Genomic DNA, 21013 nt, shown 5'->3' with positions numbered 1-21013 from the left:
CGAAACACTGGTGCACTGATATACACACTCACTCAATCACTCTCACTCTCGATTTCGATCTCGATCTCTCTCGACTTTTGCCCAGTAAGTCACTCATCCGAATCGTCACTACTCACACTCGGCGACGGGTCTCTTATAGAAGGGTCCGGCGTCTTTTCGACTTTTCCGAGCCGCGTCCCGCCGCCCTTCGCCTTCGTGGCTTGCTTTGTCTTTCTGGGTGCGGGTGCAGAGCTCTCGCTCGCACTGCCACTGCTGCTCTCCTCAGATTCGGATGAGTCACTGGAGCTCGCGGCTGCGAGAGCTTTCTTCCTCGCGGCAGCTGCAACTGAAGCCGGTGCAGGACTAGCATCTTTGCTCGCAGCCTGAGAGATGATCTTTTTTCTAAGCAGTTTGAGACCCGACTCGCGCTTTTCTGGCGCCGCAGGTCTGGTGAGCTTAGACGCAACTGAAGATGGTGTGACCACTTTACTCGGAGGAGATAGCTTTCTCGGACTGGTGTCAGGCTTTGTCTGGACGGGCTTAGGGGATGACTCGCTGCTGCTCCTCTCCGACGACTCTTGGGACGACTCTCGGGACGACTCTCGCGACGAGTCGGACAACGAAGAGCGTTCATCATCGGCTACCTTCTTGCGTGGCACAGCGGAAGCGGATTCCTTGCTGCTTGCTTGAGATGATGTCTCCGTCGATGCGGACGATGACGAGCGCTCTGTGCGTACCTTCTTCATCGACTCACGGCGCCTGGCGGTGCTCTTCGGAGTTGGTGGAGGCATCACCACCCTGTCCTTATCTTTGACGGCCGACTTAGGCGTTGGCGGCTCTTTGCGAACCTCAGCAGGAGATCGAGACTTCGATTTTGAGTTCGAAGACCGAGACGCGGAAAGGAAGGCAGTGTTAGTGGCTTGCTTTCGTGTCGGCTCGGGATTATCGTCAGACTCCTCCGAAGAGCTCGCCGAGTCTCCATCGCTAGACGAGTCCATGGAAGCCGTCTTCCTCGCGACTGTCTTCGCCAATCCTGTCGTCGTTTGGACAGCTGCCTTTCCTTCCTGAGGATCACTTTTGGCAACAGGCGCCCTCACGTTGACATTCGTGGCTGGAGTATTCTCTTTTTTCTTCTTAGAAGCAACAGGCCTTGGAGGCTGTGGTGTCAGCTCATTTTGGTTGCGAAGGCGCAAATATTCTTCTTCGCTCATACCCTTAGGCACAACCAGATTCGCGGTAGCAGAAGGGCTTCGAGAGTCTTTGGAGACCTCGCGTACCTGAGGCAGAGGCAAAGTGGCTTTGGTCGCTGGTGTGATTGGATTGGGGGCCGAGGCTTCAATGGTCGGAAGCGGTGCGTCTTCGACAGACTGTGCACTCGATTTTCCTTTACTAGTTCCTGCTGCCTTTTGACTACCTGTCGCGGACCCGAGAGCCTTTGCTCCAGCTTCAACGGTAGCGTCTTTTAACTTCTCTTTCAAAGACTTCTCTTTGACGGCTTGTTTGCCTGTTCCTTGCTTCGCGCCCTTGCTCTGCTGGGTGGCACCATTTTTAGCGGTTGGCTTCACAGTTTCTGGCTTCGTGGCTTCAGGTTGCTGCTTGGCTTTGCTCGGGGTTTTCTTGGTCTCCGACGATTTCTGGACACTAGTGTTTGAATCTGTGCTCGACCCGGGTCGAGAGACTGGCACAGAGCTCGAAGAAGTTGATTCCCCCCTTCGCTTTGATTGCTGCTTCGCTTTCGACAGCTTCTTCACCGTGGCCGTGGCCGATGGATTCTGGACAACAGTGTTTTGGCCTGCGCTAGAACCTGGTCTAGAGCCTGATGCTGCACTCGAGGTCTCGGAATCTCGAGCTCGCCTTTTCTCCTTTTGTCTCTGATGCGCTTTTTGCTGCTTCGTTAGCGCTACTGCGACGCCGTCGGTGAGAGACTGGCCCTGGGCCGAGTTCCACAACGACTGTGACAGCTGCTCACCAGGGCTGTCGAGCTCGGAGATAACGCCAGAAGTACGTCGCGAGGGGGAGCTGGGAAAATTTGGCTTCAGTTGATCATTATTTGGAGACGTCTTGGCTTGCTCTTGCTTCTTGGTCTTCTTCGAAGGCTGCGCAGGAGCGGCAATGACCTTATTGTCGTCGTTGCGGCCAGCTGAGGCCGACATCGGCTTCCGAGTCTTGGTAACCTCAGGCTTAGCGTGGCCAGCCTTTTCTGCTTCGGCTTCACTATCAGCTTCGGAATCCTCACTCTTCGATGCATTGCCGTTCTGCAGGGTGGTCGACGCAGCTTTCGTTGAGATCTCCTCTGCGGCTGGGATGATGTGATCAATATCCATGGGCTGGAGCGCTTCTTGCGCATTGAAGGCATCGACTACATCTTGATTTTGGGTACGCTGACTTGGTAGCTGCTCAATGCTTTCCATGTTCTTAGAGCCATTGGCCTGGGCGGGTGACATTTGTGAATCCTCAATATCAGATAGGGGATGATCATAAGGATCAGGTCTGCTCGAGGACTTGAACTTGCCGGCGGCCGAGGAGGTCTGCGCAGCAGGTGACTTGGATTGACTTGTTTCATTCATTAGACGATCATTAGAAGGCGTTTTCGGCTGTTCAAGTGTGCTGATGGTGGTGCTGACTCCATTCGCCTTTTGAGATTCATGCGACTCTGCCGCATCGTCAAACACATCGTCCTCGTCGGGCTCCTGTTGAGTGTCATGAATCAGTTCTGGCGAGTGCTCAACAGACGGTATCAACTGCTGTGACTCCGATATTTCTGGCAGCCTCGAACGCTTGTCGGGCGCTTCCTTCGAGGGTCCGTTGGACTCAGCATAGCTGCGCTTGCCGAGCAAGGATGTCGGCGGTGGGTACCTGGAGACGGGATGACGGTAGTGTGCCGGGGTGAGGTCAGGCACTACCGAGTCGGCGCGAACAATCTGACCTTGCTCTTGAATGACCTTAATCACCGCTTCTTGGTCATGCCCGTCACGAGCCGCTTTGCCCTCGTTGACGAAGACGTCGGACAGTCGAAACTCAGGATCGAGGTCATTATCGTCGTCGTCCTTGAGATACTTGATCTGACCAAGGTCGCTGCCAGTTGTAAGCTTTTGTCGCATAAACTGTTTCTGGGGCGATAGCATACTGCTTGTAGAGCCGTTGGTACGTGCTCTTTGCTTCGTGAGCCAGAGTACCAACGAACCACTCAGCTGGTTCTCGAACGATCACAACGAACCGACGAGGTGCATGCGCGGCGTGCGGCGAGGCTTCCGCGCCATAGCTGCTCTCGGGGATGACGCGCACGAAGACCTTGAGTTTGACCATGATAAGCGCCTGTGCGCTGCTGGGCGCGAAGCTCTGAAGGGGAAGGAGCTCGAATCGAACTGGAATGTACGTAACGGCCATCAACCAAAAAGTTACCGCGAAAGGCGCGCGACGAGCGGGACCCGGATTAACACGCGCCAGATCCGCCTAATCTTATCAGATCAGCAAAGAGCACTACCACCAACCTTCCCAAGGTCCACAACAGACCCCTGCTACGATGATAGTCAAGTCACAGGTTTTGAGCATATATCAGCGAGAATCGATGATTCTAAAGCATCAATACTTTCTAGAAATCCTAGAGTCTGTGTAATCTAGCAGCTCAATCAGCCTTCTCGGCGGCCATGCTCATCGCTAGGTCCACCCTCGATGAGAAAGCTGATTAATTTGAAGCCCTTCATGATATAGCATCAGCCACTCGAAGTTTACCAAACCATACGCTAATGGGTCCCATTCGCACCATTGAATATGCAGCTCTGGCATGAACTCAAATCCACTCCTGGAGGCCAGTGCCGTTGACGCCTAGAGGGCCGAAAGGCTGAGTTGGATCCAGAGGATCACCGAAAGCAACATCTGGAACGACGCCTTGCGGCAAAGTGACCAAGACACTTCTAACCAGGGGGTCAAGGTGCGAGTAATCCACCTCGGTGTCTCCACCAATGTTGATGCCCTAAAGCATAGTTAGCTTGCAAGAATTCCGAAGCAGAGGAGGATTCATACGTGTCCATTACCGCCCCAGACAACGACTTGAGCAGCGCAGTCTCCTTCAAGCCGGATGTCGTGAGTGCCCTTGACGCCCCAGTGATTACGGCCTTTCTTGAACTGCTCCTTCAAACAGTTGAAGGTGATCATGGTGGCAGCGGTCGCAACTTCGGCGTAAGTGACTGTACGCGGTCAGCCTGGTTCCATTCGTCCCGGAATGACTGCCAACTTACCTTTGCATTCTTTACTCCAGTCAGAGCGTCTCTTGACGTACACAGAGCAGCCGCCAAAGAAGGTGTGGTCACCCCACTGCTCGCCATTACGGCCAATTGGGACAGTCTTGTGTGGCTCCTGGGAGCAGTCAGCAACAGCACCACTGAAAACCATAGAACTACATACCTCCATGAGCTCACCAATGCGATACCAGCAGTGCGCCACATCGGCATCTAGAAGCTTGGCCTCAGACTCGGAAAGGGTTGCAAGACAGACCAGGGCTTTGTCGTCCAAACCGTAGTGGCCGCCTAGAAAACGGTTGTAAAGCAAATCGTTGTTCCAAACCGCGCGCCAGCCCTCGTACTCCTCATCCGGAAGGGCGCCTCCCTTGGTCATGGCGAGGGCGTACTTCTGATCTTGCTCCGAGGCGGACAGACGCATTCCGTTGTCGCATCGAGTTCGAACGAAAACAGTCTAGGGCAATTAGCTAGCATTTCGTAGGGATGGAGGATTTCTGACATGGCCGCGAACAGTAGGTTCTCCAACCTGACCAGTCCAACCATAGAAACCGGAGGTTGTAGCATAGTTGGAGCGCTCCTCGACACACATGTTGCCTTTGGACATGCGGTCCTTGTCGCACTTTGGCCAGGGCTTGGCGTGGGAGTATGTACCACAGACAATCTTGTTCATGGGCAGGAAAGTGAAGTATCCACATTGGTCGTTGTCCAGCTCGATGTCGATATGGCCGACCTCAGCGAGACCACGACTAGCATGAGACAGGCCACCGCTGATACCTTCTTCGAGGACATCGAAAGGTGCATCAGGGAGATCGATGGGTTCACGCCAGTGCATGCCGACTGTCATGAGGTCAGTGGTTAGAAGAGTTGAGAGGGAGAATCACTCACATCGCATCCATTCAGAGGAGCCAAACCAACCCCAACCCTTCGCATATGTTCCACCCAGAGGATATTCGTTATCGTAGACGAAGGTGGTACGAATCTGGCAAAAGCTCTTGCAAGGGTGCTTGGTACCTAGCTCACTTTTGCGCAGGCTGTTGGTATAGTCGCAGTAGCCCTCAGGTCCAATTGAACGGTGAGGGGAACATTCGTTTGTGTACTCGACGTAAGCGGAGGGGGTTGCACCGTTCCAGTCGCAGGGATCACAGATACCGATGGTTAGGAGAGTGCATAAAGCGAGGAGAAGGTAGCGTAACGCCATGTCTGCGATCTGGGAGAACCAAAGCAGGTGGAGGGAATCTTATGTTCTTAGGGAAGGATGTGGGAGATACTTTTCTCGTACAGACAACTGCGAGAAAGCCAGTGTTTGCGCGAGGTAGATGGAGGCGGAGGTTGTAGAAGAGATCGCGCTGAATAAAAAGTTGTTGACGTACTTGTAAGTTGGTAGGAGCCTGTGCTGTATTCATGTCACAGAGCAGTCACTCGGGGGTTCAAGCCGGAAGGAACAGTCTAACCGAGGGCAGTCAAGGAATTGTCAGGGCCCAGGTGCATTATCACTCACCTGGACGTCACTTGCAAGGCAGCGAACAAGGCAGTTGCAGTATTGAGAGTAGGCGGAATCTGAGCCACGCAGTAGGTTGTGCAGTTGCCTATGTCAGTCACCATCTCCCTCACCTCGACTATATCGACCTCTCTGAGCAATGACTCGCAAGGTCCGTCCAAGCGTCCATCGACATGGCACGCGGAGTTGACTCATGACACCATGACACCATGATGCCATACTCGCTAGTCTGAACTTCCATCATCATCTTATCGCACAGTACCAACCACAGGCATTGTTCCTTCATAGCCGCCGAAATCTCCCTTGACAGCTACCTCATGTTTTCGTTCTGCGTTGGTATGCTCACTTTCTAACAACAATCGACGCCTCAACCTCAAACAATGACTGCAGATCTCATTCAGCAGCGCCGAAAGTAGATTGACAAATCGTGGCAGCAAGATGGACGATGATCAAGAGGGAAGGATGGGTTGACAAACTCGCGGACGGACAACGTTGGAGCTCTTGGCAAGCACGGCTTGATAAGAATACTCCAAACAGACCTAATGATTCAGGTCAAAGAGCGTATCCCTCCCTGCTTTTCAACGCCACGAGAGGATTCTGTTAAGGACAAGCCCGAGCAGATGGCCAATACCGAGGTATAGTGATGAAAGCAGCGAGCAAATCGCTCAATCTATCGACCAGGGGAATCTGCCCCGTGGTACCTGTGGGGATGCTGACAAACCTTGAAATCTGATACGGAGCGGGATCATCACCACATCACCCCGACTTCTCGAAGTGATTACCAAAATTGGGAGACTCGGTAGTGATTTTGGTACTGATCGCCCTACATACTCAGTAGTTTCTCGAGTGGTCCCTATGTCGGTGGAGTGCGCTGTTGTCATCTCAACCAATTGGACCACTATCTCGATGGCGTTCAACACGCAGCAATAGACCAGCAGAACCCTCCGGCACTGAGTATAGGTCAGCATAGGGTAACGGCTTGATGAGGCCCACCATATATAAAAAAGATGAATACCGTTCTCCAGATCAACAGACCAAAGCTCCAGCACTGTATCAACGCTAACTCACCCAGCCGCGTTACACTGCAGAGAGGATTATATCACTATGCCAACGGCCTTGATCATTGGAGCCGGCGTGAGGGTCGGCCTCGACACTGCCACAGCCCTTGCGAAAGTCGGCTACACAGTGGCCGTCGCCTCACGCACCGACAAACTCGGCTCGAAGTTCAAGCACTTCCCCTTCGACGCCTCCAAACCCGAGAGCGTCCCAAACCTCTTCTCCGCGGTCAAGAACACGCTCGGTGCCCCCAGCGTCATCATCTACAACGGTCAGCACCCGCACCCTCCACCCCTCACCACCGACTAACCCCGAACCCCGGACAGCATACGAGTCCACCCTCACGCCTCGCAATGATCCCTTATCCACTCCCCTCACCACCCTATCCACAAGCCTCGACGTCAACGCGGTGACCCCCTACGCCACCGCCCGAGAAGCCGTCGCCGCCTTCGCCTCCCTCCAGGCCAGCTCCACCCTCGGTCCCTCAGGCGGCACCTTCATTTTCACCGGCAACCTCCTCGGCCTGGGCATTGTAGCGCCCGGCTTCCTGCCTTTCGGCATGGGCAAGTCCGCGGCTGCGCACCTCGTGCAGAACCTCGCACTCGTCGCCTTCGACGGCGAGCCGTATAAGTATGTCTTCTGAACCCCAACTCCGCAGCAAGCCACAAAACACATACCACATTCACGCTGTCCGCACCCCACTAATACAGTCCAAACCCCCCACAGGTTCTACTACGCAGACCAACGCAACGCTGACGGCTCGCCCAAGCCAACGGGGCTAAGCGGCCCCGCGCACGCGGATCTGTATGTGGACCTCGTGCAGGCCCCCGAGCAGCGACCCTGGCTTCAAACCTTTGTGGAGGGAGAGGGGTACAAGGCATTTGCAAAGGAAGAGATCTGGTGGCCGCAGTAAGGAAATTTGGAGGAGAAAAAGAAATGAGCAATTGAGACACGAGTCTGTCTGCTTTGCATCCTCCGAAAGCAGGCGATCTCCCGAGCCACCGTGACCGATGTACGACTCCTCTTTAACTTTCAACCTCAATACTCACAATCTTGATATCTTCCTCTGGCTTCTCCTTCGCCACCCGCACATTCTCAATGGCGTGCACGACCTCCATGCCGCGCCACACACGCCCGAAAACCGTATGCTTGCCATCCAACCACGGCGCCTCGGCCGTGGTGATGAAGAACTGGCTGGCATTCGTGCCGGGCCCCGCATTCGCCATGCTGAGCGTGTACGGCTTGTCGTGCTTGAGGTCGGTGATTTCGTCCTTGAAGTCCTTCCCCCATATGCTCTCGCCACCCGTGCCGTCGCCCAGGGGGTCGCCGCCCTGGATCATGAACTTGCGGATCACGCGGTGGAAGATGGTGTTGTTGTAGTAGCCGGTGCGCGCGTGGGTCGTGAAGTTCTCGACCGCTAGCGGCGCTTTGTCCGGGAAGAGCCGGAGGAAGATGTCGCCCATGTTGGTGTGCAGGACGGCGCTGGTGCCCATCTCGGCTTTCTTCTCCTCCGCAACCTTCTGTTTGCCGGTGTGCTTGGGTTTCTCGTTGTAAACGTCGCGAGAGGTCTTGGACGGCTCTTCGTCATTGGTGAACATGTAGAAGCGCGGCTTGCCGTAGCCGGTCGCGAAGAGAATAGGGTCGCGCTCCTGGGCTTCCTCAAGGAGGGGGTTGTCGGAGGCAGCCATGGCAACGGTGGTAAGTTCTTTGCGTTGAGGAGCACCCTGATAAAAGGCGAGAGAGAGGGCACGGAAAGGCTCGTCTCTGCCATAGATGCGCATGACGCGATTGGTGAGCGTGTTGACTACCTTGATACCATGAAGAGAACCATAGAGCAAAAAATTGGACGACTCATCGAAGACGAGATTGATGCGAGCACGGGTGGCTGAGGAGTCAAGGGCCTGCTCAGTGGCCATCCGGCGGCCGAATTCGACGTTTTCGAGCTTGACCGCTGCAGTGCCAGCTTGCTGCATTGCTGTGAGGGTGTCGAGTGATTCATCATAAGACCGGTGTAGTTTGGCAGATGGAAAATCAAAGAGGCGTATCCTCCGGTCCGGAAACGATAAAGTTGCTAGTTGGTGGCCGGACGGTGAGATGGCGAGGGCGTAAGGCACCGACTTTGCTTTCTTGAAATCGAACAGGTTGGTCTTTGATTTCATCTCGAAGACATTTTCAGGCTTCTCGTAGCTGCCACTGGGTTGCCAGTACTCGACCATACCTCCAGCATCAGCGGACACGACGCAATCATAGGCAGGGTTATATGCCATGGCTACGACCTCTGCCCGGTGCAAATTTGACAGGGTATGCAAAGGCTTTTGGTTTTCGCCTCGTCCATCATAGATGCGAATAGACTTCCCCACGGCAGCTGCAAGTAAAGGTGAGGCACCTCTACGGTGGACCCAACACAGACAGGTCGCTGGTTGGTCCAGGGCAAAGATGGACAACAAGTCGAAGGTGATGACATCGAACAGCTTGATGGTTCTATCGTCCTCATCGCCGGAGGAAGCAAACATTCCACCGTCCTGACTGACGGCTGAGCCCAGGATCTTTCCATCATGAGCCTGGTACTCCTTGGCGAATTCGATGCCGGCAGCGACCTTCTTCCAGAACTTGACTACGCCGTCCACAGAAGTAGTAATGACGAAGTCTGCCGGCGATGGAGCAACGACAACAGTCGATAATTGCTCCTTGTGCATCAGCGACTTGGAGTATCTCGTTCCTTTGGGCAGCGCATTGACATAGAGTGATTCATAGGCCAGCTTTCGCTTCTTTTTGGGTGCTGCAGAGCTGGGCAGAGCGGGAGCAGGGCCGAAGTCATCGTCTGAGGAGTCACTGTCACCTTCGTCATGGAGAGAGCGAGACCTCTTGCGAGTGCCGTTCTCGCTCATGACCGAATGCACGTTGAATGAAATGATTTGGGTAGTTGGGGGTCGAGATGTGAACGAGTGTCTCCGGTCTTTTGCCCAGCGTGCCTTGCAGGTCGAAAAAGGACGCTAGCCTCAAAAGCCCCCTCTACCAATCTGCGCCGATAAAAGCTCGATTTGTCTTCTTTAGGCAGGAGACTAGCTCAAACGGGCCTGCTTCACTGCTGCCCCGCGACCCACCTGCCAAGATATCATTCTGCGCAACTGCACTGGCACTGCGGTTGGAGTTTCTGCGAAGGCCGCAGAATAATTTCACGACAACGCTTCCCTACTTTCTCACACCCATCTTCTCTCGACTCAGCTCACCATGGCCGGCAACAATCCCACTCAGATCTTTGCCGAAGACGTGCAGGAAGAAAAAGGCGAAAATGCGCGTCTCTCCGCCTTCGTCGGCGCCATCGCGGTGGGCGACCTGGTCAAATCCACCCTCGGACCCAAAGGCATGGACAAAATCCTGCAGTCCGCCTCAACAGGCGAAATTATGGTGACGAACGACGGGGCTACCATCCTCAAGTCAATTGCCCTCGACAACGCCGCCGCTAAAGTCCTCGTCAATATTTCCAAAGTGCAAGACGACGAAGTAGGCGACGGCACCACCTCCGTCACGGTTCTGGCGGCTGAACTCCTGCGCGAAGCGGAACAGCTTGTCGCAAAGAAAATACACCCGCAGACCATCATTGAAGGCTACCGGCTGGCCTCCCATGCTGCTCTGCAAGCGCTGGAAGCCTCAGCCCTGAACCATGCTTCCAAACCCGATCTCCTCCGCCGCGATCTATCTGCCATTGCCCGCACAACTCTCTCCTCCAAAGTCCTATCCCAAGATCGTGACCAGTTTGCTTCGCTTGCGGTTGACGCCGTCCTTCGCCTCCAGGGCAGCTTCGATTTGAACCACATTCAGGTCATCAAGAAAGCTGGTGGCAAGCTATCCGATTCCTATCTTTCTGAAGGCTTCATTCTTGATAAGCAGATCAGTTCCGCCTCGCCACGCAACCTCACAAATGCCAAGATCCTCATCGCAAACACGCCTATGGACACAGATAAGGTGAAAATCTTCGGTGCGCGCGTCAAAGTAGATTCTACCAGCAAACTCGCCGAACTTGAAAAGGCCGAGCGGGAAAAGATGCGTGAAAAAGTCCAGCGCATCAAAGCACACGGCATCAACTGCTTTATCAACCGCCAGCTGATCTACAACTGGCCAGAGCAGCTCCTGGCTGAGGCCGGGATTATGAGCATCGAGCACGCCGACTTTGACGGCATCGAGCGTCTAGCCCTTGTCACCGGTGGCGAGATTGCGTCCACCTTTGACCACCCCGAGCTTGTCAAGCTGGGACAATGTGCTGAAATCAACGAAGTCATTATTGGCGAGGATACATTAATCAGATTTTCGGGCGTAGCGGCCGGACAGGCGTGCACCATCGTCCTTCGCGGTGCGACCGAACAATTGCTCGACGAAGCCGAGCGCTCCTTACACGACGCCCTCGCGGTCCTCTCCCAAACCGTCAAGGACCCCCGCACCACGTTGGGCGGCGGCTGCGCGGAGATGGTCATGGCCAAGGCGGTCGATAGCCTCGCGCAAAAGATTCCCGGAAAGAAGCGGCTGGCCGTCGACAGCTTTGCCACTGCATTACGCCAGTTACCCACTATTCTGGCCGATAACGCCGGCTTGGACTCGTCTGCCCTGGTGTCAGAGCTGCGGTCCGAGGTCTACCGCGGCATGAGCACCAGCGGTCTGGACCTGCTGCGGCCCGGCGGCGGCATCGCCGACATGCGCGAATTGGGCGTTGTCGAGAGCTACAAGCTTAAGAAGGCGGTCGTCAACAGCGCCAGTGAGGCCGCCGAGCTGCTGCTACGTGTCGACAATATCATCAGAAGCGCACCACGTCGGCGGGAACGTATGTAAGCGAACGGACCCGAAGTAAGATGCTGGCAGGGAGCGACTCGAGGAGACAGCAAAGTGCAAAAAGCAGGCTTTAGGTCCCGTGGGTACGGCAGAGAAGCGCCGACACCGTTGCTACTGTGGCGCTGGTGACGACGCAGTTGATCTGTGGTGAATACACGACCCCTCGCGGAGGTCAAACCCCACAGCAGGATGCTTGCGTGCAGGCAGCAATGCACATGGCGCACTTGCAACTCAGGTGTCAGTCGGAGCGGCTTGCAACAGGTCTGCCTAGCCGTCGACGTCTGTCTATCCTACCTAAGCCCTGTTCACCCAACGCCGGCCACATGAACCGTCTGGCTGGATCTCACAGTGTGGCTCGGCTTGCAGCGAGGCTCCTGGAGAGCATGTTGGCGTGGAGTAGGGTTGGACAGGGAATCCAAGCAAGAGAGAGAGAGAGAGCATCATTTGCGTTGGCGCAAGCGACTACTACTACCCCATGAGATAAAAGAAAAAAGCATAGAACGAAATGATACCACGGTGTTCATGGCCTGACAAGATCAAAAGAGCCAGCCACATACAATCAATTAGAGCTACTTCTCGTACCAATTTCACTTGCTGTCATTGTTGGTGTCATTGACCTCTTTTATTGGGACAACTCGAGTATTGCTCTGCCTACTACCTACAAATAATACCGACCCAGGCCCATCCGTTGGACCAGACCACGTTCCCAGATGAGACAGTGGCAGTTCACAAGCAGACTCGGAAATCGCTTGGCCCAGAATTCGTAGTAACCCGCAGTGATCCGTCTGCCGTCCTCGACCCCCGCAGCCAGCCCCAGCATGTTCTCTTTGACGTCCTCTGGTAGATCATGAAAATGATTTTTTTTGTTCCGTATCACGCGTAGCAGGTCGATCATCTTGCTGCCGGTATATTTCCGTTGCTTACCCATTTCGGTCAGGAAAGTCCTCGGCAAAGCTCGCAAGAAGTCCTTGGTTGGTCCTATTACGTCTGATCCCAACTCTTCGAGGGCGGCTAGTTCCATGAGCGATTCGAGCTCGGCTTCGGTACGAACAGCGTTCTCATCGTGGATGTTCTTGATGCTGTTCTTCTCCTTTTCGTAACAATCCGAGACATCGCAAAGGAAGTCAAGTTTGTCTTCGACGGGCCAGAAGTAGGGATGCTTGCGCACAGCTTGTGTATCTGGGCGGTGCTTGGGGTCATGTTTGAGCATTTGCATGATGAGGTCGTCAGCGTCAAATTGGTAATTGTGCAATCGTAGGTCCTGGGTGCTGAAGCGGTTTTCCTTGATGTTTAGGTCGCGTCCGAGCGAAGTGCCTCCAATATCGAAGGGGTGGCAACCTTGGGTCATGACATAGTAGAAGACGCAACCCAAAGAGAAAATGTCAATGGCTTTGGTAGCACGACGACCCGATGGACGATCGAGAACGGTGGTACTGCCATCTGCAGAATGATTGGTGGACCTCGAGTGTACTGAATTAGCGGTGGGAGCGGCGATTTCGTCTCGATTGCTGACAAGTAGCTCAGGTGCTCGCCATCCAGTAGTGCCAGCAGCGGTGTGATTGGCAGTAGGAGCAAATGCTGACTCTGGGCCTTCCTCCAATGGTTTCGCGAGTCCAAAATCCGAAATGACGAAATGCAGCTTGGGAAGGCCGTCTGTTGGGCGATTGGTCTTGACGGCCTTGACGAGGACATTCTGCGGCTTGATATCGCGGTGCACCAGTTTTAGGGAGTGCAAATGGGATACACCCTGTGTGATCTGAAGCAAGCAATCCTTCTTGTCGAAGCCTGCTGGGAGTCTGACAAGATTAGGGTACTGCAAGGGTCTCTCGACAAATTGGTCAAGGGAGGTTGTGAAGAGGTCGAGCGCAATGTACGTAAAATTGGTCGACTCCTCCTTACCAAAGTAGCGGATGACGTGAGGGTTCTCGTCACTAGACAGTAGATGCTTGATCTCTTTGGCGGCGAGACTGTTGGATGATCGGAGAAGTCGCTTGACGGCAACTTCACGGCCTTCAAAAAAGCCTGGAAAGACTGTTGTGCCGTTGCTGCCCCGTCCAAGCTCGACAGCGGTATTGAACTTGAGCCTGCCAGCTTGTGTCATGCCGTCTTTGCACGCCGCCTCGACTGCTAAAGTGGAAGACTCGTCCATTAATTCGGGGTTCATAGACTTCTTTTTGTTCTTTCTACCGCCTCGCTTGCCTCGCTTGGCCTTGCGCTTTGGTTCGGCGGCGTCCCCGTTCTCATTTGCAGATGGAGAAACTTTCTCATCGTCTGACTCGCCCTCCGAATCGATGTAATCATCATCGACCTTCGTTTCCTTCTTGGGGCTAATGTTTGGACCCGTGCTGCTGTGAGTTCTGCTGCGCGCTGGCGTAACCATGGCCAAGTCCACTGCCTCAGCGACCGCTTCCGCGGTCGTCTCTTCTGGTTGCATCCGTGTTTCGACTTCAACGTGGTCTACTTCTGGCTCGCGTGAGGATGTAGCGATGGGTGATTTGCCAGGATCAATAACCACTTCGACGCCGGCCTTTCTCAGATAGCGTTGTAGCTTCAAGAAGGCGGGTATGCGTAATTGAACGCCCATCAGCATCAGCATAATCGAGACCAAGATCATGTTGATGATCAGAGACCAATTGTTGCTAACGGATGACAGGAGGGCGTCTGTTGTGTTTGATGGCGGTGGGTTCAGTGCCTTTTCAGGCTCTAGGACCATGCCAGATTCCGGCGGGCTACCATCGATCGTGAGCCTGACAGGAGCATTTTGGCGGCCACCAAGGATTGTGTGGATTCCAACAATATCGTCTTTGTGGTTTCGAAAATCTAGGGGATTGCTGTCATCGTCCCAGCTGGCACGAGCTTGATTAGCTCCAGCGGTGACTCCCGGATAGGAGACTTCTGACAGAGCGTACCACATGCCAGCTTCAGTTTGATTGAGGAAAACTTTCTCCGTGCGTCGATTCTCGTTTCGCCAGAACTCGGCGGGGATCAAGTTTGGCGAGTCCAATGGTCTTGACAGCAGCACCAGATTCGTGTTGTCATCTGTTGTATCGATAGGGCGCACAACGTCGAATATTCGTGCCACAGGTGTGTCGAGCTTGCCCTGCCAACGATGTACTTTGCTTTCAGTGTGATCAAGCCCCATAATCTTGCCATTGAAGCTAGTCTGGATGTGCAGAGAATCAAGTGGGTTGATATATTGCGCCTGCAGATCGCCATCTGCTTTGTTGGGGACCCATTCGGAATATTTGATAGTACAGAGATTTTGTCTTGTGACCTTGTTGCTGATGTGAACAGTGTATTCAACACGGCCGAGATTGATGGAACCCTTGGAGGCACAGGCGGGATCATCCAATTCGAGGCCTGTCAAGCGGCGGCACTTTTGTTCTTGTTCATTGTCGAGGAAGCCGGCACCGTCCTTGGAAAATTGCTGAAGAATGGTGCCCGAAGTTGCATCGATCACGTAGGCGGTGGTTTCCTGGGTAGCGACCGTGACCAATGGAGGGGTGTCGAGGTAGTTGGGTGTGTCTAAGGCGAGTTCTCGCACGGTGGTCTGCAGTCTCTGCAGCCCAATCTGCGGGTCCTTGTAGAGAATGTAGAGACTTCCGTCTTTGGTGGGTTCGACCAGGAAGATATAGTCGTGGTCACAGTTTGACTCATCATCGTCCGTATTGTTGTGACAGTGGTGGACGGTCTGTATCATAGGGCTAGAGGGCTCGAGGACCCACAAGGCCCTTTCGCCGTTCTTTCTGCTTCTGGCCTGGATTTGACCATCGACAGTAACAATGAGCACGAGATCTTCGGCCTCCCAATCCTGCAACAGCCGCGCTTGAGGAAGCGCAGAGAGTCCACTAACGGACTCGGCAGACTGTGCAAGCGGTGCTCGGACAGCACTGACATCTTGTGCTGGAGCCAAGGCATTGAATTTCTGGTGTGTAGCATCGTCATCGGTGCTTCGGAATTTGACAGTGGTAATGTCGTGTTTGAGGAGAGGGATTTCAGGTGGACTGCGGCCAGCCTGGTTCCGTCGGTTGGAGGAAGGATTGGGAGTATGGGTAGAGGCTATGAGGGTGTCTGGTTTGGCTGCTTGGTGCAGGGACTGCTGCTGGGACGCGGCCGCAAGGAGGAAGAGAAGGGCCCATGTCAGCATGAAGGCTGAAGTGCCTCCTCCACGACGACCGCCAGGCGGTCGATGTGCGAGGGGAGGCATGGTAGTGAGTGAGCGTGGTCTTCATCCACAAGAAATTCGAGAAGTCATCTTTGAGATATTGCAGAGTTTTCAAGGAGATATGTGAATTCCTCGCGTGCAAGCAAGGGAGGGATGAGAGGTCAGCTTCTCAGCAAGGGCGAGTACCTTGAGGTTGGGCAAAGCGGGTTGTGAAGGGCCCCCGGCTTGGCGGTGCATGGGCGCTAGGCTGCAACGAGGCAGGAAAGAACGGCCGCGGCCCGTGGCTGCGAGGAGCACAGTGGCTCCCGGGGGTCCGCACTAATGTTTCAGGGGCTCGTTGTGACGTGTAGTTACAGAATTTAAAGGGAACGAAAAAGAATGATCGGTAGATCTTGGACACGCGGTCGAGGAAGTAGTGTGCGGGCCTTCGTGCGGGCTAGTAATTATATGCCACACGACATGAGCATATGCGTATACAAGTATACAACCACATCTGTGAAGGGGGGTCAATGCTTCTTCAAAAAGCCGTGTTGCACAAGGTACGACACAAATCTTGCTAATTAGCCTGAGGTCAGAGGCTACATCTAAACCCCTGGTCTCGGTTGTATCTAAAGAAACTCGTGACGATCGTAAAGGCATCGCTAACGGACCTCCTCTCTGGCTCGCAGCTCAGTCCCCGCCAACAGCAAACCAGATCACCGTCTCTCCACGATCATTGGTCCGTAAACGTAGACCTCTCCAGAGCTCGTCTTCCTCGCTGCTCCTCTCACTACCCCGGTGATCGGCCTGCTTGTGCCATCTCTTGAGCGCCTTGTGAACGCTGTAGCCCTTTTCGCTCTCGCTCACCCGAGGAATGTTGGCCAAGAAAGACTCGCATCGTTTCTTTTGACGGTCTGCCGCGCCGAACACAACGACTTGGCCGTTATCATGCTTCCCGTCACCCGAGTCGGAGCCAGAGTCTTCTTGCTTGTGATATTCAATAGCCTTTAGCTTTCGTCGACTGACATCGGGAGACTCCTCAGATCCACGACGTCGTGATCGGTGTTCAGGGCGCGTATTGGCGGACGAAGTACCATTATGACGCTGAACCTTGTGCTTCTTCCTCTCACGTTTCTCGCCCGATACTTCGCGTGAGCGTGACGGGCCATAATGGTCCGACGAGCTTGCCCGGCGACGAGTCTTGGGGTTGTTAACATCCTGCGAACCCGGAAGTAAGGCACCTCCCACCATGGAGAGAGCCTTGACAGCACGACCTTTAATCGAGATGCCTAGGCCAGACTCATCTTTGTCTGGCCGCTCTTTGCTGTGGCGGCTCCGCTTCAGTGGGCTCGCTGGGTCAGTCGCATGTCGGGATTTCCGGCGGTCATTGCCATTGCGCTCACGAGACTCTTCTTCTGAGTCAGAGCGCGGATAGAAGCCACTGTCGTCGGTGACCATGCGCTGCAGATTGCCGGTAAGACCCGAATGCGCCATGTTAGGCGTCTCCACAACCGCTCCTGTTTGATTGTCTGCATCCGCCATCGGTATGTCACCCTCGATGTCTGGGGCAGACTGGCCACGTTTCCGTTTCTTCTCACTGCCACTGTTATTCCTGCTGTGACCAGGTCTCTCGACTGATGGTCCGCTCAGTTTCAGCTTGGCAGCCTTTGCGGCGGGCGTCATGAACTCTAGTGACAAGAAACTTCCGTTCACGTCCTGGAACGGGCGTGGATTGATGGCTTCTGAGCCGTAAGAGAAACCGTTCTGGACGAAATCTTCGCTGTGCAACTGGTCTTCGCTGTCTCGATTGCCGTTGCGACTGGAGGTCCGGCTGTCACCAAACACCGCGGGTGCGCCGTTCTTCATGGCCATTTCTTTGCTCTCACGGTTCTTCTTGGAGAATGCGATCTTGGGTGTATTCGGCTGCTCTTCGTCCACCATGTAATCGAAGACACTGTCCCGGGGGTTCTCACGGACGGCAGGGGGAGGGGTAGGGACCGGGGGCGGATTCTCGATGTCCCCTTCGTCTTCAACGTATGCTTGGTGATTTTGGCGCACCAGTGCGTTCTGATCGCTTGGCTCGAGAATGGAGACCGACTTTCGTTTGCTGGCCTTTGGCGCTTTGTAGACAGTTTTCTCATATTTTTCGGCTTCGGTCATGCATGACTAGCGTGGATTAGTCTATGTTTCGCAGGGCCAGCGTGCGAGTAGGCTTGCTGTCTCGATCGGGCGCGAGCAGAAGGGGATGGGACTTACTGTATGAGCCCGATACGACATGCCTTCGAACGTACGGTGACAATCAATACACGCGAAATACGCTCCGCGACAGCGCGAAGCGTGCTGATCGAGTTTGGGCTTCTTCAGCGTATCTCCGCAAGCCTGTCACATGTTAGACAGGACACCGCTCCAGCGAGCTAAACGTACTTCGCATTGGAAAGAAACCATTGCGCCAACAAAGTCCTGGTTTTGCGCAGTCTTCTGGAAGAAATGGAGCAGCGGCTGGGCGTTCGTTGGGCACCAATGCGATAAAAAGAGGGGACGACACCAATAGCACTCGGATGAGGACAAGGCGTCAAATAAAGCAACGATTCGCTTGGATTAGGGAGCGTGAGTGTCAGAGAATGAGCCTGGTAAGCGGATTTGGCCCTCGAGCAGGGAAGCCCCTCGAAATGTTTGCAGCGTCAACAATTCGCTTGGCGCAACAGGGTCGCGATGGCTCGCATTCCGAGAGGCCCGTAGGTGTCAGATCTGCTTCCGATAATGGGGGATTCAGGTCTATTTTGGATTACGCGTCGTGTTTTGCCAGGGGTGTCGGTAACTGGCAGCTATGCAATAGTTGTTCCTATGCTATGGTTGGTCTCCTGAAAAGCATCCTCAGTACTCGCCAAAATGGGTCGAATGACGCGACTGGTCACAAGGCGCCTTTGCAGGGGCAGTGCCTGTCCCTCTAGACTGTGAGATATCAAGGTGGAAGTATGTTGTCCTCTTGCCTCATTCGTGCAACATAACCAGCCAGCGTCACAAGTGTTTCATCCCTCTCGGCAATGGAAGCATCCCAAGCAGGGTCCCCGTCCCACGCCGCGGCTGACACCATCCGCGAGTGGGTAGCCAGATTTGTGCCAACCACACCATTGTCACAGCGAGCATTCGACCTTGCTCAACATAGTCTCCCACAACCGATCCTAAACCACAGTCTCAGAGTCTTCATCTTTGCCAAATGGCTGGCGGAGAAGGAAAACAGCTCATTGGCCAGCGACGAACATCAGCTGGACTTACTCTTTGTCTCCTGTATCTGCCATGATCTAGGGGCTACTGATCGCCATAATGGACCGGAAAGGTTTGAATGTTGTGGAGCTGATGCTGCTGTCTCTTTTTTGGAGTCTCAGAGTGTCAGCAAGGCAGACGCACACCAAGTCTGGACCGCCGTCGCGCTGCACACCTCACCTGGTATCGCCGAGCGAATCGACCCTTTCACAAGGTTAGTGCGCCTGGGGGTTCTGCTCGACTTTCGGCCACGCAGTAGAGTCGAACATGGTGCGGACGAATACTTCAATGAGATTGTGGCGGAAATTCCTCGTGTGGATATCGAGAAATACCTGGGTGACGCCGTTGTCGCGCAAGCAGTCGCAAATCCCGACAAAGCACCAGCTGCATCTTGGCCAGGTGTTCTTTTGCGATCTCATCTAGAGGACCCAACATGGAGTGGAGTGAATCGTGCCTTCTAGACACTTGATATTATATCTATAGCTGAAGCTTGCGACCAATCGCTCCGAAGCAGAGCGTTGAGCAAAATAGAATGCTTGCCAACCACATGTAGACGCCCACCTGCTCAGATGCTACCGCTTGGTGGATTGCTGGGACTGGGACGAAGTTGGGGCTCATGATCGACAGAAATACTGTGCCGACTATGGCCAACGTAGTAGAGAAGGCGAACCCTGGCATGGACCTGTCGATCAGATACCACAATACAGGATTGGCCAGTGCCAAGGTCGACGAGACCTGCAGTGTAGACTGCCATGGGAGCTTGCGCTAATGGAAAGGTCAGACAAACGGGTCCAAGCTTGGATGAGTGTACTCACAACTGCAAAAGCAATGCCTACGAATGCACCCACGCTCCTGACCGCCGAGTACCAGATTGGGCCAATGCTATCTTCTCGATCGTGATCAGAGGTCCCCGAGTTCGAGCGATGATGACGCGGCTGCGTGCTATCAGTCACGACGGAATCATTCAACCACTCGTCAAGTAGAGGCAGCCCGTTTCCCACCAGGATGCCAAACAGGCCCCATGCTAGATGATAATAGCTTGAACTTAGCTCGGCGCCAGGAACCGGTACAGGCGTGATTTGCCGAGTCTTGTGTAGATGCGTAACAATAGAGCCATAGCCTACCCCGAAAGCAAAAAGCAGGGCTGTCTGCAATGCAAGCGGAAGGTAGTATCCCCTGAAGCCTACCCTTCGGGTGCGATGTCTGCCCATTGACTGTGGCCGATTTCCTCCCGACCAAGTGATCTGAGGCTCCTCTGGGGTATAGCCATCCAGGCTCTTGCGGTGACTTGGTGTCTGTGCGCCAGTGCCCCACGGAGTAGAACCAGGCTCATAATTCCCGCCGTCAGATGTCCCGGAATAAATGCCAAACAGCGTAGACGAAGTTAGATTTAGAATGGACCGTGTTTTCTGGGGTGAAAGGTCATTGCGACTGCTCAAAAGGTCGGGGCTGTTTGGCTCGGGCTGAGGAGAAGATGGACGAGAGGATTCTTCAGAAGCAGGGGTTATGTCGAATGGCCGCCGTGGTACTGGACGGTGCAAGGGCATCTCCATTTTGTAGCCGGAGAAAGGTGATGCTCGGTCGTAGCCTTGTGAAATACAATTATAGCAGCTTCAGCGACCGACAGTGCCGTGTTGCCTTGGTAAGGGTATGCAGCTTCTGTTATACACAACGCTCAGACACAGCGAAAGTGTACAGTGTATGAGGGAGACCGTGTGAGGAGGCTGTTGAACGGTTTTGGAGGAACAAGACCGAAGGAACGAGAGGGCGAGTGGCCGCCAATGTATTACTGTAAGAGAGTGGGGAATGCAGCACCTCAGGCTTGCACTTGTGTCTTCATCGCAGTGCTTCAGCGACAGTCGAGTCACATGTCAGAAAGAAACAGCTGCAGTGTGATGCCAGTAATGAGGAGACACGCAGTTTGAAGATTCCCTGCAGCAACTCCACTCCACACCTTAGACTTGCCAAGACTGACGTCGCCAACCCTCGAGGATATTCTGCCTCTCTCTG

General features: G+C 54.3%; 9 protein-coding genes across 9 annotated transcripts; 3 read left to right on the top strand and 6 right to left on the bottom strand.

The window, feature by feature from the left end:
- Positions 1–89: 89 nt before the first annotated feature.
- On the bottom strand, positions 90–3285 carry HMPREF1541_06693 (uncharacterized protein; the record flags this gene model as incomplete). Its single annotated transcript, XM_008721023.1, has 2 exons — positions 90–3054; positions 3107–3285. The coding sequence occupies 2 exons, from the start codon at positions 3283–3285 to the stop codon at positions 90–92; spliced, it is 3144 nt and encodes a 1047-aa protein (XP_008719245.1).
- Positions 3286–3769: 484 nt separating this feature from the next.
- On the bottom strand, positions 3770–5415 carry HMPREF1541_06692 (uncharacterized protein; the record flags this gene model as incomplete). The annotated part of the gene is made up of 6 exons (XM_008721022.1): positions 3770–3952; positions 4003–4166; positions 4218–4335; positions 4384–4671; positions 4717–5054; positions 5103–5415. The coding sequence occupies 6 exons, from the start codon at positions 5413–5415 to the stop codon at positions 3770–3772; spliced, it is 1404 nt and encodes a 467-aa protein (XP_008719244.1).
- A 1404-nt stretch (positions 5416–6819) lies between these two features.
- HMPREF1541_06691 (uncharacterized protein) lies at positions 6820–7684 on the top strand (the record flags this gene model as incomplete). Its single annotated transcript, XM_008721021.1, has 3 exons — positions 6820–7042; positions 7098–7401; positions 7498–7684. 3 exons carry the CDS (start codon positions 6820–6822, stop codon positions 7682–7684), a joined length of 714 nt encoding a protein of 237 aa, XP_008719243.1.
- Positions 7685–7796: 112 nt separating this feature from the next.
- On the bottom strand, positions 7797–9659 carry HMPREF1541_06690 (uncharacterized protein; the record flags this gene model as incomplete). The annotated part of the gene is made up of 1 exon (XM_008721020.1): positions 7797–9659. One exon carries the CDS (start codon positions 9657–9659, stop codon positions 7797–7799), a length of 1863 nt encoding a protein of 620 aa, XP_008719242.1.
- Positions 9660–10002: 343 nt separating this feature from the next.
- HMPREF1541_06689 (T-complex protein 1 subunit beta) lies at positions 10003–11595 on the top strand (the record flags this gene model as incomplete). Its single annotated transcript, XM_008721019.1, has 1 exon — positions 10003–11595. The coding sequence occupies one exon, from the start codon at positions 10003–10005 to the stop codon at positions 11593–11595; it is 1593 nt and encodes a 530-aa protein (XP_008719241.1).
- Positions 11596–12253: 658 nt separating this feature from the next.
- Positions 12254–15802, bottom strand: HMPREF1541_06688 (uncharacterized protein; the record flags this gene model as incomplete). The annotated part of the gene is made up of 1 exon (XM_008721018.1): positions 12254–15802. The coding sequence occupies one exon, from the start codon at positions 15800–15802 to the stop codon at positions 12254–12256; it is 3549 nt and encodes a 1182-aa protein (XP_008719240.1).
- A 627-nt stretch (positions 15803–16429) lies between these two features.
- Positions 16430–18184, bottom strand: HMPREF1541_06687 (uncharacterized protein; the record flags this gene model as incomplete). Its single annotated transcript, XM_008721017.1, has 3 exons — positions 16430–17905; positions 17996–18118; positions 18164–18184. The coding sequence occupies 3 exons, from the start codon at positions 18182–18184 to the stop codon at positions 16430–16432; spliced, it is 1620 nt and encodes a 539-aa protein (XP_008719239.1).
- A 599-nt stretch (positions 18185–18783) lies between these two features.
- On the top strand, positions 18784–19464 carry HMPREF1541_06686 (uncharacterized protein; the record flags this gene model as incomplete). The annotated part of the gene is made up of 1 exon (XM_008721016.1): positions 18784–19464. The coding sequence occupies one exon, from the start codon at positions 18784–18786 to the stop codon at positions 19462–19464; it is 681 nt and encodes a 226-aa protein (XP_008719238.1).
- A 16-nt stretch (positions 19465–19480) lies between these two features.
- HMPREF1541_06685 (uncharacterized protein) lies at positions 19481–20556 on the bottom strand (the record flags this gene model as incomplete). The annotated part of the gene is made up of 2 exons (XM_008721015.1): positions 19481–19768; positions 19819–20556. 2 exons carry the CDS (start codon positions 20554–20556, stop codon positions 19481–19483), a joined length of 1026 nt encoding a protein of 341 aa, XP_008719237.1.
- Positions 20557–21013: the final 457 nt, after the last annotated feature.

Source organism: Cyphellophora europaea (genome assembly GCF_000365145.1).
Source record: "Cyphellophora europaea CBS 101466 unplaced genomic scaffold supercont1.6, whole genome shotgun sequence".
Taxonomy (NCBI): Eukaryota; Fungi; Ascomycota; class Eurotiomycetes; order Chaetothyriales; family Cyphellophoraceae; genus Cyphellophora; species Cyphellophora europaea.
Note: the sequence above shows the minus strand (reverse complement) of the source record. Positions and strands in the feature narration are given on the sequence as shown.